Raw genomic sequence first — 27,158 nt, forward strand, 5'->3', positions numbered from 1 at the left:
TAGGGGGAAACAAACTCCAGTGAGCTATGTGCTGTGTTGTTTGTTCCTGAGCAGAAGAGCTTTTTACACTCAGACTCTCTGTCCTCTGTCTGTTTTGTATGAAAACATGCATCCTGGTATATATATCTTTGCGTTTCACAGACTGGTATTTGGCATGTTTCTAAATGGTCTCATATTTCTATAACATCGTAATTAAGTGCTGGGGTTACAGGGGTTCCATGAGATAGTGGTCAGTTTGTGTGTGTGTGCGTGTGCGTGTGTGTGTGTGTGTGTGTGTGTGTGTGTGTGTGTGTGTGTGTGTGTGTGTGTGTGTGTGTGTGTGTGTGTGTGTGTGTGTGTGTGTGTGTGTGTGTGTACGCGTGCATGCGCAGGCATGTCTGTGTCTGTACCTGTGTCTGTATGCACACATTTGAAGGCAGTTATTTTCAAAGGCAAATTGGTGACGTAGTAGGTTGTCTCTGTGCAGCAGTAAGGAACTTGGTCCTCTTCACATTTTGGCATGTTCCATGTCATTGTGTCATCTATCAACAACAAAGGGGTGTTGTTTAGACAATGGGAGGCTTGCCGCTGTGTCTGATAATCACCATGACAACTGATCTACTACTAACACGGCTGTGTGTTGTGTATGAATCATGGTGGAAGTGAATACAGGAAATTAGTCCTTTGCCTCATGAAAACATTAGGACATAAATATGTCCCGGTTGTTTGAGTGAGATGAGTGAGTCATTTCTATGGGAGGCCGACAGCCAATGAGCTTTCTCCCACGGAGATGACGAACGACTCTTACGAATAAGAACCAAGTTCAAACGGGTGTATGTGATGGACTCTAACCTGTGGCCATACAGAGACAAATCATCTCGAGTGGCTGTAGAGAATCACTGCTTGTCTGGAGCCAACCAGGAGAGCTACTGTACAGCACCATTCCCAAGACAGTCTGTCCTAGGAGACAGGGATAAAATGCTCCTTGTGATAGATAGACAAAAGGAGAGAAAGAGAGAGAGAGAGAGAGAGAGAGAGAGAGAGAGAGAGAGAGAGAGAGAGAGAGAGAGGGAGGGAGAGAGAGAGATGCAGAGAGACAGGGAGGGAGAGTGAGAAAGAAGGCGACGGAGACACAGTGCGAGAGATACCTTACTGTAAGCCTGATAATGAGTTGGTAAGCCTCTTTGGAGAGGGGCTCATGATAGGTCGAACTAGTGGATCAAAGAAAGTCTAATCTTGTCAGGCTAGATTTGCAGGGCAGTTGCTCAAAGGTTAACGAATTCCACTTAATATCGATTCTGTGGAGCTACTGCAGCACTCTTCTTTTACACTCAGTGACTGATGGCTGGGTACGTGTACTTATGGTTGCACCCTAGTGAAGTCAGAAGGACTGTATGAAGGCGAAGCTGGTAAAAGTGTATCAGTGAGTAATGGCTGGGGGATGAAGGTATCAGTGTAGTTTTTCTCTTGACAGATATGCGTACAGTGCATACACATATCGAGTCTCTACAGGTCATTTGGGGAACATGAATACAGATCATTCATGGCTGGACTGGGACTAAAAACCAGCCAGAGCACTTTTGGCATAGACCACCAGCCCCTTAAGACATCCCCTATTACACTATGATATGAGTAGAATATAGTAAATGTTAGTAGCCTATAAAGTAGTATTAATATAGTGGACTATAGTAACTTGTATTAATCTTGATGGATATTACAGCGTGATTAATTCTGACATGCTCAGTCCACTGCCTATACATATGTAGCCTATATATATATGTAGACGCACTAATGGGCTGCCCCATTTATAATTGTGGGCTGGGTAAAAACAATCAAACAAACAAACAAAAACAACAACAAAAGCATCCATGCCCACCGGGAAAGTGCCTGTTATGCCAGAAGACCAGTCCAGCCCTGAGCCCAATTAGGGGAGGTCCGAGCAGGTTCATGTCCATGTAGGAATCTACTAGAGCAGCAAGGTTGTCTCAGTGCGTACGTATGGCGCCGGTGCCAGCAGCTCAGCTCAGGCACAGACCCAACTCACAGTGCCAGGACTTGTTGCTCAGTACATTTTGCAGTCCACTTACCTGCTGTAGAGAAGAGGACAAAGGTACTGTAGACACGTGCTGAATTTGTCTCTTATGTAGCCCCTTAACAACACACACCGTTCCACCACTGGAACGATGTAATATTCGCTGAAAAAACTTGACTACCATAGTACTACATCACTATGACAGTGCACAGGGCCTTTAGTAATACATTTCAACTTAGCCATTGGCATTCTGGTAACAGCTAATTTACAACAGGGACCGTGTCTTAAGGGGTTAACTAAAAATGCAATTATGCAATGCAATGGCTCAGATGTTCAAATCTCAGGGATTGCGCACTAAGGACTGCAGTTGACGGTCGGCAGCGATATTCCTTGTCTTTGTCTTGAAACCAGGAAGGAAGCCTCTGATTACGGTTGGTAAGGGAGGCAGCCAGGCAGCCAGCCAGGCAGGCAGGTGGAGAGGAGAGGAGAGGAGGACTCGGGGTGAAGGTGAGACGCGGGACAGGACAGGGATAATGTGTTTTAAAGTGCTTGTGCAGATTGCGCCGCCTTCACTTTCCCCCCTGAGCACCGCAGGGACAGGTCTGAGAGAGTCCTCCGAGAGCCGACACACGTGGGTATCATCCCTCTAGTACTTAGCCGGCAGCCAAGACAGCGACTTGGCACAAGTTCCAAGCAACAGACGTTTCAGAGAGGACAGTGCTTGTCTCTTTTTGAAAAGCGTCAAAGGTTTAACAACGTGGCCTGCCGTTTACATAACAGCTCTGTTGTTGTTGTTTTTTCAATGTATTTGAAACTCAATTCTAAAGGATTGGGTAATCATTGGATAACAGTGTTAGAATAAGCCACCTTTGTTTATATACTGTATTTGGCATATCCTAGACCTACTGTAGTGTATATGTATGTTAGTGCTGTTCTTTTGGAATGTTGATGATCTAAGTGCCGTGTGCCTCATGGTACCACTCCTCCCCTCGCTTTTCTCTTCTCTTCTCTTCTCTTCTCTTCTCTTCTCTTCTCTTCTCTTCTCTTCTCTTCTCTTCTCTTCTCTTCTCTTCTCTTCTCTTCTCTTCTCTTCTCTTCTCTTCTCTTCTCTTCTCTTCGCTTCTCTCATATCCTCCTCCCCTGGTTCCCTTGTCTATACTTCTGAGTTCTGACCTCTCCTCAAGAGCATAACAGATCAGAAACGATATTTGCATTGCTCTTGGCCTGACTAGAAGCAATGTAGAACCTCAACCTCAATCTCAACCCCGTCTCATTCTCTCCTCTCTCTTCCTTTTCCTCCCCTCTCCCCTCTTCCGCAGGGTGATTTCACCTGGAGTAGTGCCTCGGGGCGCTCCGTGTGTCTGCAGCCCTCCCCCATACAGAGTCTGTCGGAGTTGGAGCGGGTTCGACTGCAGGAGGTGGCCTTCTGTCAGCTGACACAGGACTACGACCTGGCCTGCCAAATCACAATACCCAAAGGTGCAAACGGTACATACTCTACATACATACATACGTACATTCATGCATAATGCATACATACTTATTCATACATACATACATACATACATACATACATACATACATACATACATACATACATACATACTGTATGCAGGGGCGGTTCCAGACATTTATTCTTGGGGTGGCAAAGGGGTGGCGAAGTGTATTTCAGGGGGGCATGCTCCTACACTAATGGAAGATGATAAACGCTATATAATCGACACACACACTTTTGTGATACAGTGAATCCCTTCAAGTGAAACCCTGCAACCTAAAGGTCTATGTCTGAAATGATGTCAAGCATTAAGGCTATTGGTCACAATCAGGGCTCATAATTGGGGTGGCAAATCATATTTCTGGGGGGGCAAATGCCACCCCCTGCCACCCCTTAGAACCGCCCCTGACTGTATGTCAATACATACATGCATGCATGCAATCATAAATACATAAATACATAATACATACATAAATACATCACAATGACAAATAAAAACATATTCTATATACATACATACATACTGCCCTGCATACTGCCATACTGAGTTTGCCCACTTCTGCTGTGGATGCATTGATCCTGTACATTTAGTACATACATACCTAGACTCACACGCACGCACACACACACGCACACACACACACACACACACACACACACACACACACACACACACACACACACACACACACACACACACACACACACACACACAGCCAGGCCCGTTTCTAGGATTTTGGGGGCCCTAGGCAAAGGGGTTGTCGGGGCCCTAGGTTTTTTGTTTTTTTAAGCGGGGGGGGTGGGGGGGGGGGGGGATCGGGGGGAGTAGCCACGGCGCCAGAACTTCTGTTTCGGGTTTCGCGGAGGGGCCAGACAATTTTTGGATGGCACTTCAGTCATTGTCACATAGCCTACCATTACAACACAATGTCACAGAAACCATAGAAATCTAATGGAACAAACAAGAAGTCACCTTATAGACAGTGTTGTGGCAGGGCAACACATGCATGAAGGGCAATGAATGCATAAAGAGCAAGCATACACCAGCATTTCCTGTGAGGAAATGCAATCTAGTATGATAACTAGTCCCTACAGTTCATTTTATGAAACTTTATGAAGAAAGACCTGGGCAAATATACGGTAGTCCATTCCATTCAGTAGGCTCCGCTCATGAAGTAGGCTAATTGAATGTTCAGTTTAACCTGGTCTGTCTGTCTCACATGAGAGTATATGGCCCAATCAGATTTTTTGACCCTACCACGAAAATCATGATCTGCATTGCCAATCACAAATAAAGAAAGGTCTAATCTTTCCAACCACTTTTAAAATCTAACCAAGGGTGCTCCATTTGTGCAAAACCAACTATTGACTCATAAAACAATAGGCCTAGTCCAGAAACTCAAGGCTGAAAAACGAATGAGCAGGCACAGTGGGGGGTTTGGGGGGATGTGATATTGGTAGGCCTAGTAAGAATTCTAACCAAGCCAGGGGGGGTCTCCCCGACGAGATTTTCTTTCGTATTGCATCCACCACGCATTTGAAAATACAATCCAAATGTTTGTGTTAGTAATACCACAGCACACACAAATAGGCTAGCGACCAAGGATCACTGAACAACCACCTACGTTACTCCGTGGTTGACACAGCTGTGTCAATTATAGGGGACCAATACCCCGGTGCCCTTACCTTGAGTTGTCTTGACCGCAGAATGTATCCCAACCTCTCACTGTAATCCACAAGTTCCCAAATTCCAATGTGTAATCCATATAATAGCAAGAAAGTGGGCTACAATGTAGCTATCCCAGCGCACTTGTGTGACTCGTGTTATCCGAAATATTGGTCATATGCATATGCACATTGTTCATTCGTTTCTTCTTGCGTTTGTCCACACTCAAAACAGTTCCGTGTCGAGAAAAGGTGCGTTATTGAACAATCGACGTTTGCCCAGTGCTTGTTACAGCACATGGATAATGCTTCACGGATGTTTTTGAAAACATAACACTGTAGCATCTCGCTGTCTGTGCGATGTCAACTGGCCTGGGACAGTTTGGTTGCAGTACAGAGAGTAGCCTAATATGTCGCCTTCAAGATTAACTTTTATTTTAAAAGCAACTGTCTTGAACCAAAAATGTAATATAAACTGGCGTCTGCGCAACATCCAGTGAGAGATTATGTAGCTTCATCTTCAGTTTGTATTTGCGCTGGATTTGACGGTTGAACAAATTGGAAGGGGGGCCCCCTCGAGATGGGGGTACTTTGACTACATTTGTCGTTGCACCTTTTGGCAATTGACATTTTCACGTCGCTGTCGCTGATGCAAACCTATTGGAAGGGGGCCCCCTCGAGCAGGGGGCATTAGGGAGGCGCTGTTGCTTCCCTCGCAGCAGAGCCCTTCATAAAGATGGCATTGCCTTATTATAAAATATTTCAAATGGTCGTTGCTGTTGGGTCCATAGCCTGTCGTCCTTGGGGGCCCCACCTACTCGGGGGCCCTAGGCAACTGCCTACATTGCGTACCTTAACGCAACGGGCCTGCGCGCACACACACACACACACACACACACACACACACACACACACACACACACACACACACACACACACACACACACACAGGGAGAGCGTGCAAGTGCATGCAAGACCCTGAGTCTCACGGCACACACACGCGCGCGCGCACGCCCTACTTATCCTTTCTGTGCTAGTTTGATGTGAGAGTATCATAGTGGCCACATAGCCAGTGCTGACCAAGGGGAAACAAGGGAAAGGCAAAGGATCAAATCAAATCTGCTCCGCGCTAGTCCACATGCTCTGGAGTCAGTTAGCTCTTAAGTGTTCTAATCTCCTGTTTCTCAGAATTTTTTTTTTCACACGGGGCTCTGGGGTCGTTTAACATGCCTTGCAGATCTCTGACTCAGCTACATTCAGTCCTCCTCATCATATGTCATCATCAGGCAGAGTGGTTACACGCGAACAGGGGTGCCAACAGGGGGACACAAGTAGGGGACAGTTGTCCCGGGCCCAGGTAGAGAAGGGGCCCAGAATTGGGTCCTCATTACATTGTATCTTTTGGGCTGGGGGTCCCTTTCAGATGACTTTGTCCTGGGCCCGGCCAAAGCTGTCAGCGGTCCTGCACGCAAAGGTTAAAAACGAAGCTATTGTTAATGTTATTGTTAGTGTGACCTGCTAGCAGCCGTGACTGGGAAATTACCAACTGAGGCCTGTGGTTTACTGCTTTTCTGGATTGGTTTGGCTAATTTCTCAAAACTGGGATGACATTCTCAAAACAACACGGACAAATCCCCAAACCAACTTGCAATTTCCCTAAACAGAATGGCATTTCTCATTGCTTTCATCAAATATCAAATGCTTTGTACATGTGTCAAATATTTAGTACATCTCTGTAGATGGCTATGTACAGGTACCCTACAGTTGACACATTGAGCATACATTTAGCACATTTTCCAAATAAATTTATCGTGCTTATCTGAACGAATTAAACAATTCCCAGTGTAATGGTTAACCTCTCCAAAACATGTCAGCATGATTTCATTGTGTAAGCCATCATAAGCAAAGTAGTCTACACAATTGTCAAAACAGTCAAGGACCTAATATTTTAAGAATTTCATTTAGCAGTAAATTCATGACTATAGGGCAGATGATATTGTAACTTTACTAGTTTGTTGAAAATTATTTTACAACCGTGTATACTACAGTTTCCTCTGTAATTTGGCTAATTTCATTTTTCCAAACGACATTCTGTTTTGAACAATTGCTAGTTATTTTGGGATTTGTCCATGTTATTTTGAGAATGTTATCTCTGTTTTGAGAAATGAGCCAAACCCATGAGAAACCTGTAATATATGGGCATTACTTTCGGTATATGAATTTACAGTTAAAAAAAAAAAGTTACTGATAAATGTCCTTGGTAAATTGTCTGTGTTGTCAAACTTCAATGGTTTCACTCACTTTTTCATTTTTATACATAGTCAAAATCTGATAGCTGAACGTAGACAAAACATCTAACCATTTTGACTTGTAGTGCTTACACCATGGCAAAGGGACAATGTATTTTGGGGGTACTAATGATATATGTGAGGAAGGAATTTAGTTTTGACACAAGGGTAAACTGTTTTTGGAGCGATATGAGCAGGTGATGAGGATCCATTATGCTGAACCATCTAGTTTATTTTGACAGGAGGACTAATTGAATGCAAATGAGCCAAAGCAATTGTGAAGGATCTATGCAATTTTTATGGTACTGGCTGTATTTATATGGGAGAAGGTTTAGTACTGATGGAAGAATGAGGTGTTTTGGGAGGTATATGTCATTTTGCTAGTTATCTGAACTGAAGTGTAAGAATGTTTGGCCAAATGACCCAATGGTTATAGGAATGTCATCAGAAATTAGCCAAATCAATCGAGAAAAACTGTGATGTGAATGTGTGTGAAACTGTGTGTGTGTGTGTGTGTGTGTGTGTGTGTGTGCGTGCGTGCGTGCGTGCGTGCATGCATGCTTGGATGAATGGGTTCACAGTTGTGTAACTAGTCTCCTCTGCTCTCTTCTTCACTCCTCCACTGTCCTCTCCTCTCCTCCTCCTACTCCTCAGATAGATAGATAGATAGATAGATAGATAGATAGATAGATAGATAGATAGATAGATAGATAGATAGATAGATAGATAGATAGATAGATAGATAGATAGATAGATAGATAGATAGATAGATAGAGTTTCTCTGGTGTTTTGATTTGGATCTGTTCAGATGAAATGTTGTTTTGGGTTTTGTCTTCATGTTTGTGAATGGTTTGTTGCCTGTGGCTGAGTGTGCTTGTGTTGACCTGCTGTGGCAGGACCATCATCATTTCTGTTTCTCATCTGCCCTGCTCTGCTCCGTTGCGACCCTCTTTCCCGCATCTGTGTACGGTTCATAACTCTCTGCTCCTCCCCTGAGCCCTGTTAAAGTGTCTTACACACGCACACGCACACACACGCACGCACACACACACACACACACAGAGGGAGAGAAACAGAGAGCGCTTGCTGTAAGTGCATGCAAGATCCCGAGTCATGGCGTAAACACACACACACACACACACACACACACACACACACACACACACACACACACACACACACACACACACACACACACACACACACACACACACACACACACACACACACACACACACACACACACACAGGTATAACTCAATGAGTGGTATATTTGGGCTGGAGGGTATGTTAAGGTACATTGGCCGTATAAATATTTTGTAACATTCACCTCTCTTGTCAGCACAGGCACAGAAAAGGGCGGAAATAGGGCACACATTTCAGTATGTGTACCTGCATTGGTGTTCTCTGTCACGTAGCCCTAGTATTTGGCATAACTCTTGCAATATATGTCAACCTTATATAAGTACCATGATTTATTGTCATAGCCGTTGGATACCTTCTGTGTTTTTTTTCTACTTTTGCCTAAAATTGAGTATGAACAATCACATGCTCTTTTGTTCAAATATGTTTTTATTATTTTAATTATTAGCATCATGTTATATTTTGCTCACTGACTAATAATATCATTTTGCTTTCTCAATTTTAGATTGTCAAAAACGGAAGAAGTCCTTGAGGAAAAAGTTTGACTCCATAGCCAAAGAGAAGAGTAAAGACAAAGGTATAGTAGTCTATGACATCATGGGTGCGTTTCTCGAAAGCATAGTTGCTAACTACGTTAGCTACTTTGTTGTTTACGATGCATTTTCCCATTGCTCAGGTTGCTAACTGACTAACAACTTTCAAGAAATGCACCCCAGATATATCCAATTCATCAAGTTAAAGTGTTTTTACTGGTAGGAGACTTGTTTAAACCAAATGGACCACATCATTCCAAACGCTCATCCCAGAGGAGCAACAACACATTCTTGTAGTGCAACAGCACAAGTTAGTGATTGTGATGCTGTTGTATGACACTAACAGAGCTTATGCAGCGTACAGCTAGTTTACAGCTTACTTCTGCTGCTGCTGCTTCTACTACTACTACTACTATTGCTACTACTACTACTACTACTACTGCTACTACTACTGCTGCTGCTGCTACTACTACTACTACTACTACTACTACTACTACTACTACTACTGCTGCTGCTGCTGCTGCTGCTGCTGCTGCTGCTGCTACTACTGCTGCTGCTGCTGCTGCTGCTGCTGCTACTACTGCTACTGCTGCTACTACTGCTGCTGCTGCTGCTGCTACTACTACTACTTCTACTACTACTACTGCTGCTGCTGCTGCTGCTACTACTACTGCTGCTGCTGCTGCTGCTGCTGCTGCTACTACTACCACTACTGCTGCTGCTGCTACTACTACTACTACTTCTTCTACTACTACTACTACTACTACTACTACTACTACTACTGCTGCTGCTGCTGCTGCTGCTGCTGCTGCTACTACTACTACTACTACTGCTGCTGCTGCTGCTACTACTACTACTACTTCTACTACTACTACTACTACTACTACTACTACTATTGCTGCTGCTGCTGCTGCTGCTGCTACCACTACCACTACCACTACCACTACTACTGCTGCTGCTACCGCTACCGCTGCTACTGCTGCTACTACTACTGCACTACTAGTACTAATACTAATACTAATACTACCTCTACAATAGCACTGTTATATTCTTCTACTCATTAAAGAATACACAGTATTGTTGCAGTGTTAATTCAACACTTAGTGAGTCCATTTAACATTCACAGTGTTTGGTCAACTCTCTAAGCGTTGAATTAACACTGCTACGTTTACTGTGTATCAGGCGTCATCCTTCTAATGTACGCAGTTTAATAACACATCTGTTGTCATATGTGCAGTTAACATGACTCCCCCCAGAGTCTTTGTTCGTTAACACTTTACTGGACGCCGGTGTCATATGCATGACATTACAGTGTCATAATAGTGTCATGACACAGTCATAGATAAGTCGTAAACATTAGGTCCAATGCCATGTCAACTTGTCTTTGCCATAACCGAATATCACTTAAGGCCAACAGCCTAAAATGTTTATGACATGGACATAATGTTTGTGACACGTACATAACTGTGCAATGACACTGTTATGACACTGTAATGACATGCTTATGACACCGGCGTCAAGTGAAGTGTTACCCTTTGTTCTGCCTAAGCTGAGGCAGTGCTTTCTCCCCCTCTGCCTGGACAGTGGACCGACAGTAGTAGAAGCTGTAGCCTTTGATCTGTATAACTTTGTGTAACTTTCTGGTGCAGACATCAGCTCAGCTCAAGCTGTTTATACCGACATAGCCGTGTGCAAAAATATACAGAATCCCGCCATGTAAAAAAAGGAAAAAGGTCAGCTTGAGCGATCGCTCTGCGTCAGCCCGTGTGCAACAATGTACACTGGAATGCAAGTTTCACAGTCGTCGCTAGGCTAGGCAGCCGAAGGAATAACAAAAACACTGTGGAGAGAGGAGAGGTTCCTTACTTATCATGGCCCTAGTTCTAGCCCTGCATGAGTAGCTTGTAGAGAGTTACTTTTGCACAATCCCTGGTGCTGAACAAAAAATTACGTATTTGTGGAAAAAATGTTCGCACACTCCTTTGGATTTTTTTCTTCTTTCAGTTATTTTTTTTTTTTTATTCATTCATTGGCAAGCATGATGACGTTTCGACCTCTCACCCTTCCTCAGATTCCAGATTCCTAGCCCTGCATGGGTCTGGGGAAATCTCAGGCCCTCTCCTCTGTCTCTGCATAGTATACGTTGCAGTGTTAATTCAGTCTCTATTCAATTCAATCTCAATTCAATGCAATTCAACACTCAGGGAGTTGATTTCATACTGTACTAGCCTAGAGTGTATTGGGTTCCCGGATGATTATTGGCAAAGGGTTCACGATTCAATGCATATGCCAGGATGCAATTCTTTCACGATGCATTGCGATTCATGTACTATTGCGATGCGTTGCGATATTTACTTCAGTAAATGTGTAAAAATACATCTTATTTGTCAGTTGCTGTGTAGCTTTCATAAGTCAATTCATCTTATTTAAGCATTTTAGTATCTGGGCCATCTTCCATCACAACAGAAATATTGCCTATTACCTTCTCTAATGAACAAAATGAAGCAGTGACAAATAGATTTTTTATTATTGTTAAATAATCGATTGTCATGAATCTATGGAGTATGTTGTGAAAATAAGCATCGCATTGCGTTGTCATTACGAATCTTTTGCACACCCCCAGAGTCCTCTCTCATCTGGCTGATGAACATATTCAAATCTACTTTAATCCTTGATTAAACCAGTTTAGGTAATCCAGGTTTAAATTTAAGATGTGCAACACATCTCAGATTAATTTAAACCATGTTTAAACATGGATTAACTAAACTCAGTTTAGGCCTAAACTAGGTTTAAGTTAAGCTATGTTGGTGCAACCCACCCTAAGTGTTGAATTGACACTGCAACATGTGCTGTCGTATTCAGAGTGCAGATAACTATAAAAGAAAATAAGGCATTGCCATTTTGACCATGAAAGCTTGAACTGAAATAAATCAGCTCGAGTCTGCTGCACTAAATCTTAACCAGGGAGCGATCCGAGACACTATCATGGCTTTGCTGTCACAGGGTGATTGATGAGTGACAACGGATCCGATCCCGGCTAGTGATAATGATCCCAACTGAAAACGCCTCTTCCCTCCACACTCGTCTCCTTATCACCCCATTTATCAACCTCTTCCCCCCCCTCACCCCACCCCACCCCACCCCACCCCGCTGCAGAGTTTGTGCCCCAGGCTTTCGGCATGCCGCTCTTGCAGGTGATTGCCAACGACCGCGCGCACAAGCAGCGGCATGACGGCCATCGAGGAGAGGAGCACCGAGACACCTCCACCGCCACCACCACCACCTCCTCCTCCTCCTCTGACCTGTTCTCCTCCATCCTGCCCTTCACCTCCAAGCGGCCCAACAAGGAGCTGTCCAGCAGCAACTCCTCCCTCAGCTCCACCTCCGAGAGCCCCAGCGACGGCACCAGCGTCACCCCGGGCACCCCGGAGGCTGGACCCCGCGCTCGCCGACGGGTAAGGATGGAAGGCCCATCTCTTCTGTGTACAGTAGATCGGTTTAATCTCAAACTGTGTGCTGGGACGACCCACCGGCGGGCCTTGAAAGTATTTCAAGTGGGCCTTGAAATCATTTTCTACTAATCAAAATAATATTTGTGTGTGTGTGTGTTGCTGTTGAATGTTTATTTGAGTTGTATTGTTTATTGGGTCAGAGGTGAGCCCGGAACAGTTTCAAGTGGGCCCCAAGTTGGAATAGGTTGGGAACCCCTGGTGTAGATGTTCATTCATGGTAGTCAGGAGGCCTAATTTGTGTGGTAACTTTCTTTTTTCTTTCTTTGTTCTTTACCTTGGAGGCTCGACTCCGCGGTCTCCGACGGGTATGAGATGTCCTTCTCTCTACAGTAGTGTGTAGATGCCCATTCCTTCCAGATCATGGTAGTCAGAGAGCCTGATCTCGAGAAATTGTGTCCAATTTCTCACGCAAACCAACATCAGAGACTGCCTCCAGATTCCAACGCTTTCCCTGCTGTCTAAAGCACATAGATACGTAGCTTCTGATTGGTCTAGCTGTGCCCTTACCAAAGACATCCCTAAACCTAACCTGTCAGTAATGCAATGTTTCTGAGTTATAAATTTGTGCCCTGATAAAAACCATCCCTAATCCTAACCTGTCACAGACAGCATGACGACTGCGCATGTGTGTCAAAGGGAATGCGTCGCAATCTGGACGCAATTTCAGTTCAGTTCCAGTTTCAGTTCAGCTTTTGGTTTGCGTGAGAAAATAGACACAATACAATTCCTTCGAGATCATGTAGAGTCAGGAAGGGGCTAACTTGTACAGTTAGGAGACTGGACTTCTCGTAAGAGACTGAAAATGTTTCCCTTTTCATCAAAAGGCCTTGTCTAGATTTGGATGTTGATGGTGAAGTCATCATTACTGTAGTTTCAGAAGTGAATCAGCTGTTGAGAGTTGAACGATCTTCACTCTGCAAGCAGTCCAGTTACCTTACAACTAGCCATGTTTCTTTGTAGTAGAGTATAGTGTAGTAAAGTATTTTTATTGTCAACTTTGATGTTTATCCATTTGTTAAGCACTTTGAGCTGAACGCCTTGTATGATATTGTGCTATACAAATACAGTTATTATTATTATTATTATTATTATAGTATACTATAACACATTTCATACACAAAGGCAATTTCATGGGCTTCACAAAAATGAAACTATGGCCGTGGCCTAACGGTAATGCACTGGGTTACCACGCTGGCGACCCCGGTTCGATCATTCCGGCCCGAGTCATTTGATGACCGTTCCCCATCTCTCTCCCCTCTCTCCTCACTTCCTGTCAAAATCTCCACTTTCCTATCAACAAAGGCATAAAAGCCCCGAAAAAAAACACATGAAACCATAGAACAGGTAGCCATCTAGTACCTATGACTAAGATCTGACGTGATGTGGCAGATTTTTCTGGTCCCCAAATGATGACATTTTCTGATCTGAAAGAAAAGGTTCACCTGACAGTAGGGATGCAAACGATTCATCAATTTATCGACTTTAATCGATCAATGCGTTAATCGATTAAAAAACATTAATCGCAATTAATCGACAATTCAACCTACAAGAGACCCAGGTGAAATGGGCATGTGAAGAGTGTGTGTGAAGAGGGGTGTGATTAGTGGGAATATTTAAATCACCTTTGGATTAAAGAATTGAAATAGAACTTATTTACATGTTGTATTTTAATTCAATTTTTAAGTTAAACTTTTAGATTTAGTTTTTTTTTTCGAGAAACATTGAGATTTCTGTGGGAAAACGCAGCTTATCAATTAATCGTAAGTCGATCGATAAGGCTATCAACTAATGATTAATGACTTAATCGCTAATTTGCATCCCTACCTGACAGTGCAAACACAGTACAGTAGTAGTTAGTACTAGTAGAGAGGGGGGATCTATAGGTGAATGGGCAAAGAGCCCAAGAGAGCCTATGTAGCTTTACTCTAATCAAGTCTAAAGCTTATGACCTTGCTTAAGGTAAGGACCTTATTGTCCTGTGAACAGCTAACGTCTTCCACTGAGTACATCCTCCCGTGCAATCTGCTGCAAGAGGCACATTTCCATTTCCTCAAATTGCAGATGCAATAGTGTGCTCTTGTTTTTTGTAAGTTTATTTTCCTTATTATATGTCTATGTGCATTCTCCCTGGCAGAAGAGACTCTTTGTCTCAATGGGACAATCCTGGATGAATACAGGATACATTAAATAAATAAACTTTTATTGCATTTTAGAAAGCAAAAAAGTGCTACCCAAAGTGAAGGGCAAAGGTTTCGGTCACAGTCTCAAATGCAATTAACCCCTTAAGACACGGCATTATGAATGAGCTGTTACCAGCATGGCTATGACCAAGTTGTAATGTATTACTAAAGGCCCCGTGCACTGTCACAGTAGTGTAATACTACAGTAGTTAACTTTCAATGTCTATTACAGTGTGCCACAGGAGGTACGGCGTGCATTAAGGGGCTACTGTATACTATTGCATCCAGGGGCGGAGTGGGAGGACTTTTCCCACCGGGACAATTTTCCACTTGGCGGCCCTTTAAAAAAATCTAAATAAAAACAAAGCGAACAACATGGTTTCCTAACCAAAAACACTAAAAAACACCAAATCTACAATCGTACTACATGTGGACATTAGTGTTGTCAAAATGTCAACCTGAAGTGGAGAATTGTAGCCTACACCTTGATGAAATGCACAGCCAGTGGTGTAGTCTAGGCCCTACGTAAAACGCAGGTAGGCCTATACGCAGCCATTTCAAAATTTCAGGGATTACAGTATACCCACTCAAAATTGATTGATCCATTATTTAGAATAGCACAAATATATACAGTATACCCACATCAAAAAATGCTCAAATATACAGTATACCCACTTCAAAAAGTAGACTACACCACTGCAGCCATCATCACAGTCCAAAGCAATAGAACTAGTTGCAGGTTAGGATACATCATGCTACTGTTCCATGCAAATGTGCACTCCACTGTCATTTTGACAGTTTGTAGGCCTATTGAATTATCGTTTAAGGAAGACAGGATGAGCATGGGCACAAAGTTTTGAGTGTGGGGATTTTTAGAAGAGTAGGCTATAGCTTACAAAAAGTCTGTCTACATTGTGCATTAAACCCACCATACAGCAAATAAGCCAACCCTAGCTACTTCAAAGCACAACCATAAGTCAACAAAATGTATTAAACGGTGTAGGCCTACCTTTAAACGCTGTCTTCGTTGCAGCAAATGTCTTTTCTAGCAATCACTCCACTTTAATCCACAGTTTAGTCTACACACCCAGCACTGGTCACATCAGAATCTTGTGTGGTAATTATTTTGTTCCATTTCTTCAGACATTACATAGGCTACATCCTAAATGTGCCACATATAAATATATGTATGATAATAATATTATTTCGAGTATAAGGAGATATACCGGACCAGTAGTTCTAACAAATCAATGCCATCAAAACAAAACTGCGTCTGTTAGCTGCAGTTCTCTTCCTTACCACTTGGTGGAGTCTGTTCGTAACCCAAGTCAATAACCACAGAGCAAGTGAATCTGGGCTGGCAGACTGTAAACTGTAACAGTCATGTGGAAATCGGAAAATAAATCATAACTTATTAATATTTACATCTTTTGGTAACCAATCTAAATAGCACAGGTTCTTCAAATATAGACAGGTCATCAGCTGGGAAAATTAGGCCTTTCGTCCTACCGCACTTTTCTCTGTGGATTACTGACCAGAAGCCCTATTGGAAGAAATTAAATCATGGGGCCACGTCAATTTTTGCTCAGAATTCAATATGGCCGCCATTTTCCAAAATTACTTGTTTTCATGCATTATTACATTGTACTATAAGGTGATATTCATGAACGATGAACTACTTTCAGCACTATTCTGTCCTATTTCCTTACATACATGTTTACAAAGGTTGACTAAACTAAAAGAAATGAAAATAAAGTTGGCCACCGTGCAATATCCAAAGGAAAGAGCTGAAAATAATGACTGAAATGCACATACAGAGTCTATGGCTGCGAAAAATTAGGCCTATTGTCCTGTCAGGGTTTTCACAGTGGATTACAGACCAGAAGGCCTATTGAAAAAGATGAAAACTTAGGGCCATCTATGTGCTCCAAAATTCAAAATGTTCTCTGTTTTTCAGAATGGCAGACTTTCACACATTTTTCTCAATACTGTAAGGCCATAATTACCAATAAAGATGACCTATTTTTCAGTTAAATTGTCCTATTTCCTTACAGACATGAGTATAAAGGTTGTCTAGAAAAAGGCGTGAATATATGTACAGGGAGTGGACAAAATAACTGAGACACCTGTCATTTTAGTGTCATTTAGTTCCTCTTGCATCCACAGTTAATCCCGTTGGATGTGGTTCATCCTTCTTGGTGGAATGCAGACATTACCTTGGATACTGTGGCTCTTGATCACAAAAACTTGCTGTCTCGGTCAAAGATGCAACAGTTACACAGAATTTCTCCTTTTTGAACTCTGACATGTCACCCATAATGTTGTGTGCATTGCAAAATTTTGGGCAAAACTGTGTTCTTACCCTGCTAATTGAACCTTCACACTTCACTTTACTGGTGCAATGTGCTTAATGAAGATTGGCCAACAGGCTGGTCCACTTGAGCCATTAAACTTCCAACTCTAAAATGAAAGGTGTCTCAGTTATTTTGTCCACCCCCTGTATCTTGCCACTTTGAAATATCCAAAGGAATGTTGTCAAATGATTGAATTTCACAAACACAGTGGACTGCTGAAAAAAGGCATATTGTCCTGCCAAAGTGTGTGTGTGTGTGTGTGTGTGTGTGTGTGTGTGTGTGTGTGTGTGGTGTGTGTGTGTGTGTGTGTGTGTGTGTGTGTGTGTGTGTGTGTACGTGTATGTGTATGTGTGAGTGTGTGTGTGTGTGTGTGTGTGTGAGCGCGCGCTTGTGTGTGTGTGTGCGCTTGTGTGTGTGTGTGTGTGTGTGTGTGTGTGTGCGCGTTTGTGTGTGTGTGTGCGTGCGTTTGTATGTGTGTGTACGTGTGCCTGAGTGCGCTTTTCTCAAGTGTGTGTGGCCAGTGTGCTTCTTTACATACACTGACATGAAAGTCTGCCATTCTGAAAAACAGAGAACATTTTGAATTTTGGAGCACATTTGAGATGGCAACCAGCTGGTGAATCTTTTTCAATAGGCCTTCTGGTCTGTAATCCACTGTGAAAACCCTGACAGGACAATAGGCCTAATTTTCGCAGCCATAGACTCTGTATGTGCATTTCAATCATTATTTTCAGCACTTTCCTTTGGATTTTGCAAGGTGGCCAACTTTATTTTCATTTCTGTTAGTTTAGTCAACCTTTGTAAACATGTATGTAAGGAATTAGGACAGAATAGTGCTGAAAGTAGTTCATCGTTCATGAATATCACCTTATAGTACAATGTAATAATGCATGAAAACAAGTAATTTTGGAAAATGGCGGCCATATTGAATTCTGAGCAAAAATTGACGTGGCCCCATGTTTACATTTCTTCCAATAGGGCTTCTGGTCAGTAATCCACAGAGAAAAGTGCGGTAGGACAAAAGGCCTAATTTTCCCAGCTGATGACCTGTCTAATACTGAAAACGAAACTGTGTCACTAAGATCTAGTAAACTTGCGCGATCTACGGTGTATGGAAATTATCAGTAGAGAAGGGGTGTGGCCAATTTACTGTTTGACACCGTCAGTGAGGTATTGCCGTCTGGTACACCGTATATATAACGGCTAGTCTATCTCATTTTAAAAGTGAGCTGCGGAGAGCAGGAAACCAGCGCTTGTCGAGACATTCGGGACATTTCAGGGCCAGTTGGAAACTCATAGCGGCCGCATTATTACATTTTACGGCCGCGGCCCACCGGGACAAGTCCCCGATCTCCCGATGGCCACTCCGCGCCTGATTGCATCTGCATTAAGGTGTGTGAGTACCCCTCGCTTGCTTACCTATTGGAACCTCCGCACCCACCAGGCTCCAAGTCCAAAAGGCGCGGTACCTCCACTGGAAAGACCATTTACTTACATTGGTAACAGCCATTCCCTGTCATGTAAAACAGACATCCATCCCTCCATAAATCTCTGTCGAAAGTTATGAACTACAGTTTTGACACTGGAATGGAAATCATTCATTTCCTGACTTTTCATGACTTTGTTCTATGACATGACATTGTTGTGTGACACTATGACATATGCATGAGCACACACAAAAATGTGTGACAGATTAAGGATTTAAAACGTGCATAAATCATGGAGAAATAAATCTGCAGAGATGTCTCTCCATGAGGTACGCCACTAATCCATACACGCTGTGTGTCTGCAGCAGAGAGCCATGTCTGAGCTATGGAATAGGAGCATTAGTAGTCGGCAGTACAGGGTGTGTCACAAGTTCTAGGAGATGTTTGAAGCACGCACATCCAAAAAACGTCTGACCTGGGACCAAAGACAACCAAATGACCAGATGAAGACGAGAAAAAGTCCGCTTCAAACCAGGATTTTTTTGCTCACACTTCTTTTTATTTTTGCGTAAAAATAAAATTGTTAGTGTTCACCCAAAACGTGTAAAAAAAATGTGCTAAGCCCCCCTTTATGACAGTGCATGAAGATGTGCATAGTATAGGCAAGTGTCATGTAAATTCATGCTATATGCCTGTCTGTGGACTGCATAACAGCCCTTTATGACAGTGCATGAAGATGTGCATAGTATAGACAAGTGTCATGTAAATTCATGCTATATGCCTGTCTGTGCCCCAGGGAGGGATGTCTGTGGACTGCATCACGGACCTGGACGACAGTGACTCGCGGCTGCTGGAGGCCCTACAGCTCTCCCTGCCCGCCGAGCCGCCCAGCAAGAAGGAGAAGCAGCGGGACAAGAAGCTCAGCCTCAACCCCATCTACAGGCAGGTGCCCCGCGTGGTCGACTGCTGCTGCCAGCACCTGGAGAGATTCGGTAAACCTCCTCCTCAACCTTAACACACGTGTTGTTTACGCTTTCGTTTTCTTTTCTGTCACCATCGCAGCAGTCAAAGTACTAAAAGAATACACAAATACAAAATACAAAATATAATTCACTTAGACTGCTGCCACCAGCACCTGGAGAGATAGGGCACACCTCCGTAACCTTAACACAGACTTGGCTCTTTTTTGCGTTGCATTACATTTTTACTATTATTGCATTTGGCAGAAGCTTTTTAATCAATACGACTTACAATCGAGGACACAATCGTAGCCAACAACACTAGCAGATACAAAGTCCACAGGAAATACAGAGCAAGAGCAGATGCCAAGTAGGGTTAGTTTTTTTTTAAGTACATTAGTACCGGGGCTTGACATTCACTTTTTCGCTTGCCGGACACTGTGGCTAGTGGTTTTCCTGAGTCACTAACCATCCAGCTATTCTACTAGCCCCATTTCTTTTTTTTGTATCATGACGCTGTACATCTAACCTCAGAAGATGAGGTGCTTAAAGCAAGAAGATGAGTGCATGGGTTTCTACTTGGAAATAAAACAAACAAATAGAAACTGAGTAACTGAGCTTTTTCTCACACTTAAATACAAACAATTGATGCACAAGGGGCAAAGTGCAGAATATACTCTATTCTGATATGTCAGCAGCATTTGTTCCATTGCTCCATTCAAAGTCAAGTCAAGTGTACAACATTTAATTTACTAGACTGCTGTCACCAGCACCTGGGGAGATGATGTTACACCCCTTAAACCTGACTTTTTCTTGACACCCGTTTTTTACATCTTTATGTACAAAATACATTTACCTAAACACTGTTTAGTTGTAGTGTTTAAACTAATAGGAGAATACACTTAATATACAAAATATATTTTCCTTGTGTCAATATCTTAACAGGTTTGCAGACAGTTGGGATTTTCAGAGTGGGAAGCTCAAAGAAGCGGGTGAGACAGGTATGACCGATTTCTTAGCTGCGTATTTGTTTACTTTCTTAAGTCTTGGTGTGTGTGTGTGTGATTACTGTCAATTGCTACATTAACATGACGGTTTTCATTCCGAATTAATAATTCAGAATTAAATAGCTCCGTCGAGTTGACTTTGATCTTTTCTTTAATTCCGAATTAATATGTGTTTACATGACATTTTCAAAGCGGAATTAATCTTTATTCAGAATTAAAGTCAGTTAATTCCGAATTAAATGTCTCATGCAAACGTAGCAGCTGTCTTACAGGTATTGTTGTGCTTAGTTTAATTGCACATCGGAGACACATTGGTCACACACGCAATTTCAAACTTCCCTGCTAACCTTGTTACTTAGATTTTTGACAATGAAGCGGTAATGATGCGGAGAGGAGCTCTGCTGATGTTGTTGCTGTTGTTTCCTGGTGATGATTATGTAGCTACGAGAGGAATTCGACCAGGGCATAGACGTGCAGCTGGAGGAGGAGCACAGCGTCCATGACGTGGCCGCGCTGCTGAAGGAGTTCCTGCGTGACATGCCTGACCCGCTACTCACCAAAGAGCTGTACACGGCATTCATCAACTGCATGTGTGAGTGCCACGTAATCTTGTTCATTCCCCGGTCCAGGCTATATCACAAGTATACTGTCTGAGCAGCAGTACAAATAGTCAGCAAAACGGTTGATAATTAATATTAACAATTGCTAATGTTATTTTATTGTCGTGAAATGAAACATTTTGTTTGAGAGAATAGAACAGTGTTGCGGAGCTTTATCATTTCCCTTCAGCTACCTTTTGTTTGGTCCAGCACCTGTGCTACTGATGTGCGCGCATTTTCTGACTTTTTGGTTGTGTCTGACTGTCTGTGTGACCGTGTTCAGCTCTGGACCCCACGGAGCAGAGAGAGTAGTAAAATGTTACACTAACCAAAGAGTAAAATTGTTTGACCTGATTATATTGTATGTCCCCCTGTCTGTTTGTCTGTCTGTCTGTCTGTCTGTCTGTCTGTCTGTCTGTCTGTCTGTCTGTCTGTCTGTCTGTCTGTCTGTCTGTCTGTCTGTCTGTCTGTCTCTGTCTGTCCCCCTGTCTGTCTGTGTGACCATGTCCAGCTCTGGACCCAGCGGAGCAGACTAGCTGTATGCAGCTGCTCCTCTACCTGCTGCCCGCCTGCAACTGCGACACTCTGCATCGCCTCCTGGAGTTCCTGGCCACAGTAGCGGCCCACGCAGACGACTCCCACAGCACAGACGGACACGAGGTGAGGAGAGGGCTGAGGACGGGCTGTAGAGTCAGCTTTTATAGATAGGTTTCCTTTTTAGGCCCAGCTGTGGCTTAGTCGGCTGGGCACTGGACTGCTACGTGGGCGACCCGGGTTCGATTCCCGATCCGGGTAATTTCCCGATCCTCCCCAGTCTCTCTCTCTCACTCATTTCCTGTCACACTCTTTACTGTCCTGCCTGGAAACTGCTGTCACTCAAGAAATGCACTCAGGTTATTGGCTTCTTAGCCTCTTTCCCCTCCTCACAGCGGGAATGCTCGTTAACAGGAAACCTATCTATACCCAAGTACAGTTTACTTGCACGTGATACAAGACCTTTTGTCTTCGGTGGATGTTTACTGGGCTCTACAAAATACACAAAGATAGGCATGAGTACAAAGGCAAGGCAAGTGTATTTGTACAGCGTGTTTCATACACAGATGCAGTTCAATGTGCTTCACAAAAATAAAAGTAAAATATAGTAAAAATAAAGTAAAATAAAGAAATAAAGAAAACATTAAGTAATTAGAGTCAAAGAAAATGTAAACTTTAAAATAAACAATACATAATTAGAATCAAAGTAAGCTACATTTGATTATCAAACTCTGTATGTCAGTCATACAGGTACACATCATTTAAGAGGGACAGCAAAGATTATACTAAAATGAAGAGAAGTCAGCAACATTGTGGCATATGATTTGTTCTGCTGGAATTGCAGTCCATCAGTTCTCTTAATTATTCTGCCCTGAGAAGCAATGTTGTTTTATATTATTATTTATAGGGGCTTTTGTGCCTTTTTTTTGAGAGGACGGTATGAGATGGTGAGAGGAGGCGAGTGGGAGAGAAAGATGGGATCAGGAAATGACCTCGGGTCGGAATCAAACCCGGGTCCCTGGTTTAACAATGCAGTGCCCTACCGATTTAGCTGCGGCAGGGCCGATACAAGGGTATTTTGTGGTGAGGAAGCCAGAGTAAGACCATTTTTCTGTTATTACTCATGCAGTCATGCAGATTCACAGCAAATATAGCTGATCCCACCAAGCTTAGTGAACAAGAAGCTTATCCCAGTGTTGGCAGTAGTTTCATGACTAACAACAAACCCCCATGACAAAGTGTGGATGGGTGTGTTTGAATGCAGGGTTACATGAGTTGCGTACTGTATTGTGTGTGTGTGTGTGTGTGCGTGTGCGTGTGCGTGTGCGTGTGTGCGTGTGTGCGTGTGTGCGTGTGTGTGTGTGTGTGTGTGTGTGTGTGTGTGTGTGTGTGTGTGTGTGTGTGTTGGGGGAGGAGGGGGGGTTGAATGAGGTCATGTAAGTGTCTGTTTGGACATTACCTCTCCTGTTCCTCTTTCGTCTTCCTCCTGTTGTCTGCCAGTATTTACAGTATCGTATATGCAGCATATGTCTTGGCCTCCTCGACTCGTTCAACACGAGGGTCCGTCGGCTTTGGCATTAACAGCCATGTGTCATATATTTTCAGGTTCCAGGCAACAAGATGACCTCTCTGAACCTGGCCACCATCTTTGGCCCCAACCTGCTCCACAAGCAGAAGAGCTCGGATAAAGAATTCGTCGTGCAGAGCTCCGCCCGGGCAGAGGAGAGCACCACCATTATTGGCATCGTCCAGAGAATGATCAACACGTACGAGGCTCTTTTCACGGTAAGCACTGCATATGGAAAATACAGCTGACATTAATGTGAATGTTCCAACTCCCATTGTCATTGTGACACAGCACACAAGTGTTCACTGCACACAACAAAATTGCATTAATGCCTCACCCGTGCAAGGGGGCAATGGTGCCCGAAAGGGAGCAGTGCGGCAGGACAGTACCATGCTCAGCGTACCTCAGTCATGGAGGAGGATGGGGGAGAGCACTGGCTAATTACTCACCCCACCAACCTGGTGGGTCGGGAGTCAAACCGGCAACCTTTGGGCTACAAGTCTGACGCCCTAACCGCTTACCCATGACTGCCCCAAGCAGAAGCAACATGCTGGATTTTGTTGTGGTCTGTACTGTGCACGGTATACGTGTACAGTGTAAATTCAACACTGGTAGAGTTGGAACAACACTGCGGGTGTTAAATTTGACTCTAGTCCAAGCGTTACATGCCTTAACACTGTACAGTTTACTGTGTGCTGCTGTGTACTGTCTGCCTGAAGTACCGACTGCCGAGCAGCAGATCACAGCATGATATGATCAGATGCTTGCAACTCCAAGTCACTGTTTCCAGCACATCCCAAGATGGTCTTTGCAGGCGCTTACTTAGGCATTTGAAAAAGTCATCCAAGTAGCTGAGTCAGATTGAATGTAAACAGGAGTTTAACAATGTAGCAATGAGTTTGAAAAGAGCATGCAGGGCTAGCTCTGGTGAAGAGGGCTCTTAAAAATGAGTTTTATTCGGAGCCTGTGAAAGCCTCGTCAGACTGGATAGAGAGAGGGGGGGGGGGCTCTCCTGCGCTCCTGTCCAATCCCTCCCCCAAGATGGCCTACAGCACAGCACAGCACAGTACAGTGCAGCTACTGAGACCCTTGTTGCCAGATTGGGCAGTTTCCCACCCAGTTGGACTGCTTAGGATGACGTCTGCTTGTAAAATATCATTCAGTCAATCAATCAATCAATCAATCAATCAATCAATCAAAATTACGTATATAGCACATTACAATACATACTTGTCATTCAATGTGCTAAAGAGTAGAGAAAGAGGAAAGAGAAGGAAAATGAACTATTTTGTAGTGGTATCAACAATAATCTTCGGCAATGCAATGCGGGGCATGGACAATTCAATTCAATGCGGCAAGTTCCAGAATCGATAAGGCAAATTTTTAAAGTTTCAATTACTTTCGTGGATATTTCAGGAGCAAATGAAGAGTTCAGGTACAAAACCCCCAACTCCATTTCTGAAGACCTGCACTTCTATATTTTTAGAGAACCCCGTTGTTGTTTTGGTTTACATTCATGTACTTGATAATACATATAAATAGTTATATTACATAGATAAAATAAAAAATATGCAATTTTTATAGCTTTGTATTAAATAAAAAAATGAATTAAAATTATTTTCTGAAAAGGCACTTAGGGGATTTTGCATCTGAACTCTTCAAATGAATGTTAAATTAAATAAAACACTTCAAAGCATTGAAAACTGCAAGACTGATACAGAAAACAGCCAATGAAATGTTGCTCAGTATCTGACTACTTGTATTGCCTCATCATGACTTATGAAGCATTTGCTTTGCTTTCAGTAGAAATGTAATGCATTGCAATGCATCGTAGAATTGAATCAAATCGCTACCTCCCGAATCGTAATCGAATCGAATTGTGAGGGCAGTGCCAATGCACACCACTACTATATCGTGCTATAGATAGTAGATCATTAACTATCACCAATTTTAATTGTTTGTTAAAACAAGATTCTGTTGGGGCAGTTCTAATTTGGACAGGAACTTGGTTCCAGCATTTTGCAGCATAATGACTAAATGCAATTTCACCCTGTCTAGACTTGACCCGAGGCACAACCAGTAGTGGAGGATATTCTGGAAAATAGGATGAAAAGGGCATTTGAGTCGGGTTTTCCTGCAGATTTATGACCATAGAAATCTATAGATTTGAGTGTAAATTGGGCAGGATTTAGTGCTTCCAGGTGGGTTTTGAGCATTCTTTTTTAGACTGGAAATGATCGGCCTCATCTGGCAACCCTGACTTAGTTCTGATGCCTCCTGAATCTCAGGAAATGCAGTGTCTGTTTGGGGCCGGTCCAGGCGAGTCTTAACTCCTCTGCTACAGGCTGAGGGAATTTTCTTCATAACACGGCCGGCTACGTGCGGGAATAAATGTATTTGTTGCATTTTTTTTCTTCGTGTATATGTGTGCTCATGGTGAGTTTGATAGTTGCTCGCTGCAGGCCAGAGTGATGTCTTGCTACATGACGTCTTTGCTCTAGTTGTCAGACCACCCAAACCTGTGGCACAGCAGTGACACAGCATTTATATGTAAGAGTCAGTTGCTATTTTTATTCTCAGTGCTGTGGGTGTGTATATGAATTAAAATGGTGCTATATTTCCCATAAGCTGATTGGTCTGGAAATGTTAAAATTCCATAACACAACTGCAGCAGATTATCTAGCAGAAGACTAAAACGAGTGTGATACAGTGTGATGTGCAATACGTGTATTTGTTTATGTAATCATGTAAAGGACCATCTAACCTGTCAAGGAACAAATGAGCCTTATTGCTATAGTCTTGTGCTGTCCCTGTGTTAAATAAATAAACTTTCAAAATAAACTTTCAATCATGAAGTTCATGGAATCATGCAGTTATGAGGGTGTGGGATTGCTTATATGGGTGTATTGTGGTAATGAAAGTGGATAATATTTCCCAATATTTTGAAAGGGAAAGCTCACCTGGGAAACTCTAACTCCCATTGTCATTGTGAAACAGCACACAAGTGCACACTGCACACAACGAAATTGAATGTATGCCTCAAGGCCTCAACTGTGCAAGGGGGCAACCCCCAATGGCACCCGATAGGGAGCAGTGCGGTGAGATGGTACCATGCTCAAGGTACCTCAGTTATGGAGGAGGATGGGGGAGAGCACTGGTTAATTACTCCCCCCCCCACCAACCTGGCAGGTCGGGAGTCGAACCTGCAACCTTTGGGCTACAAGTCTGCAGTGCATTTCTCGAAACTAAAGTTTCTAACTGTGTTAGCTACTTTGTTGTTTGCAATGCAATTTCCCATCGACAACTATCCAAGTTGCTAACTATCCAACTATCCAACTGGCTAACAACTACGCTTTCGAGAAACACACCCCTGACGCCCTAACTAACTGCTTACCCATGCCTGGCCTTTTTGCTGTCTCCTGTAGGTGTCCCCTGAGCTGCAGCACGAGGTGTTGATGAGCCTGCTGGAGACCGACCCTGACGTGGTGGACTACCTGCTGAGGAGGAAAGCGGCGCAGTCAGAGTGAGTCTGGGCCTTGGCTCTTTCTCAATGCCCAGTGTTCTAGCCTTGCTAGCACGTGAAATGCCCAGTGATTGGATACTCTTTGGTGAACTCTGTGGAGTATCCAATCACCAGGCGTTTCACATCCTAGCAAGGCTAGAGCACTTGACATTGAGAAGTAGCCCTTGTCTTGTTGTGGACACTTGTTCACAAATGGCAGAGTGCGTTGTTGTGTGTTGTCTCCCTCTAGTGGTGGCTCTTGGATAGTACGTAAGTCCATTAAGCCAACAGATCACAGCTGAAGACAACAGAGGAACACGGATTCCCCCCTATCAGGGCTCTAAATGAACACCAGCCCACCGGCCAAATGCTGGTAAAATTT

The 27,158-nt window shown here is 43.3% G+C and overlaps 1 protein-coding gene across 3 annotated transcripts in view; it reads left to right on the forward strand.

Annotated features, from left to right (window-relative positions):
* Window positions 1–27,158, forward strand: part of LOC134460770 (rho GTPase-activating protein 6) — a 48,998-nt gene that overhangs the window by 18,097 nt on the left and 3,743 nt on the right. For 2 of the 3 annotated variants that reach the window (XM_063213308.1, XM_063213310.1), the window contains exons 2-10: window positions 3,331–3,499; window positions 9,108–9,179; window positions 12,292–12,590; window positions 19,405–19,600; window positions 20,513–20,568; window positions 21,016–21,166; window positions 21,685–21,833; window positions 23,313–23,492; window positions 26,700–26,797. In XM_063213308.1, coding sequence (XP_063069378.1) covers window positions 3,331–3,499; window positions 9,108–9,179; window positions 12,292–12,590; window positions 19,405–19,600; window positions 20,513–20,568; window positions 21,016–21,166; window positions 21,685–21,833; window positions 23,313–23,492; window positions 26,700–26,797 — 1,370 coding nt within the window. The remainder of the gene's footprint in view (window positions 1–3,330; window positions 3,500–9,107; window positions 9,180–12,291; window positions 12,591–19,404; window positions 19,601–20,512; window positions 20,569–21,015; window positions 21,167–21,684; window positions 21,834–23,312; window positions 23,493–26,699; window positions 26,798–27,158) is intronic. The other variant, XM_063213309.1, reaches the window with a different exon arrangement.

This window comes from Engraulis encrasicolus, chromosome 13 (assembly GCF_034702125.1).
Source record: "Engraulis encrasicolus isolate BLACKSEA-1 chromosome 13, IST_EnEncr_1.0, whole genome shotgun sequence".
Classification (NCBI taxonomy): Eukaryota; Metazoa; Chordata; class Actinopteri; order Clupeiformes; family Engraulidae; genus Engraulis; species Engraulis encrasicolus.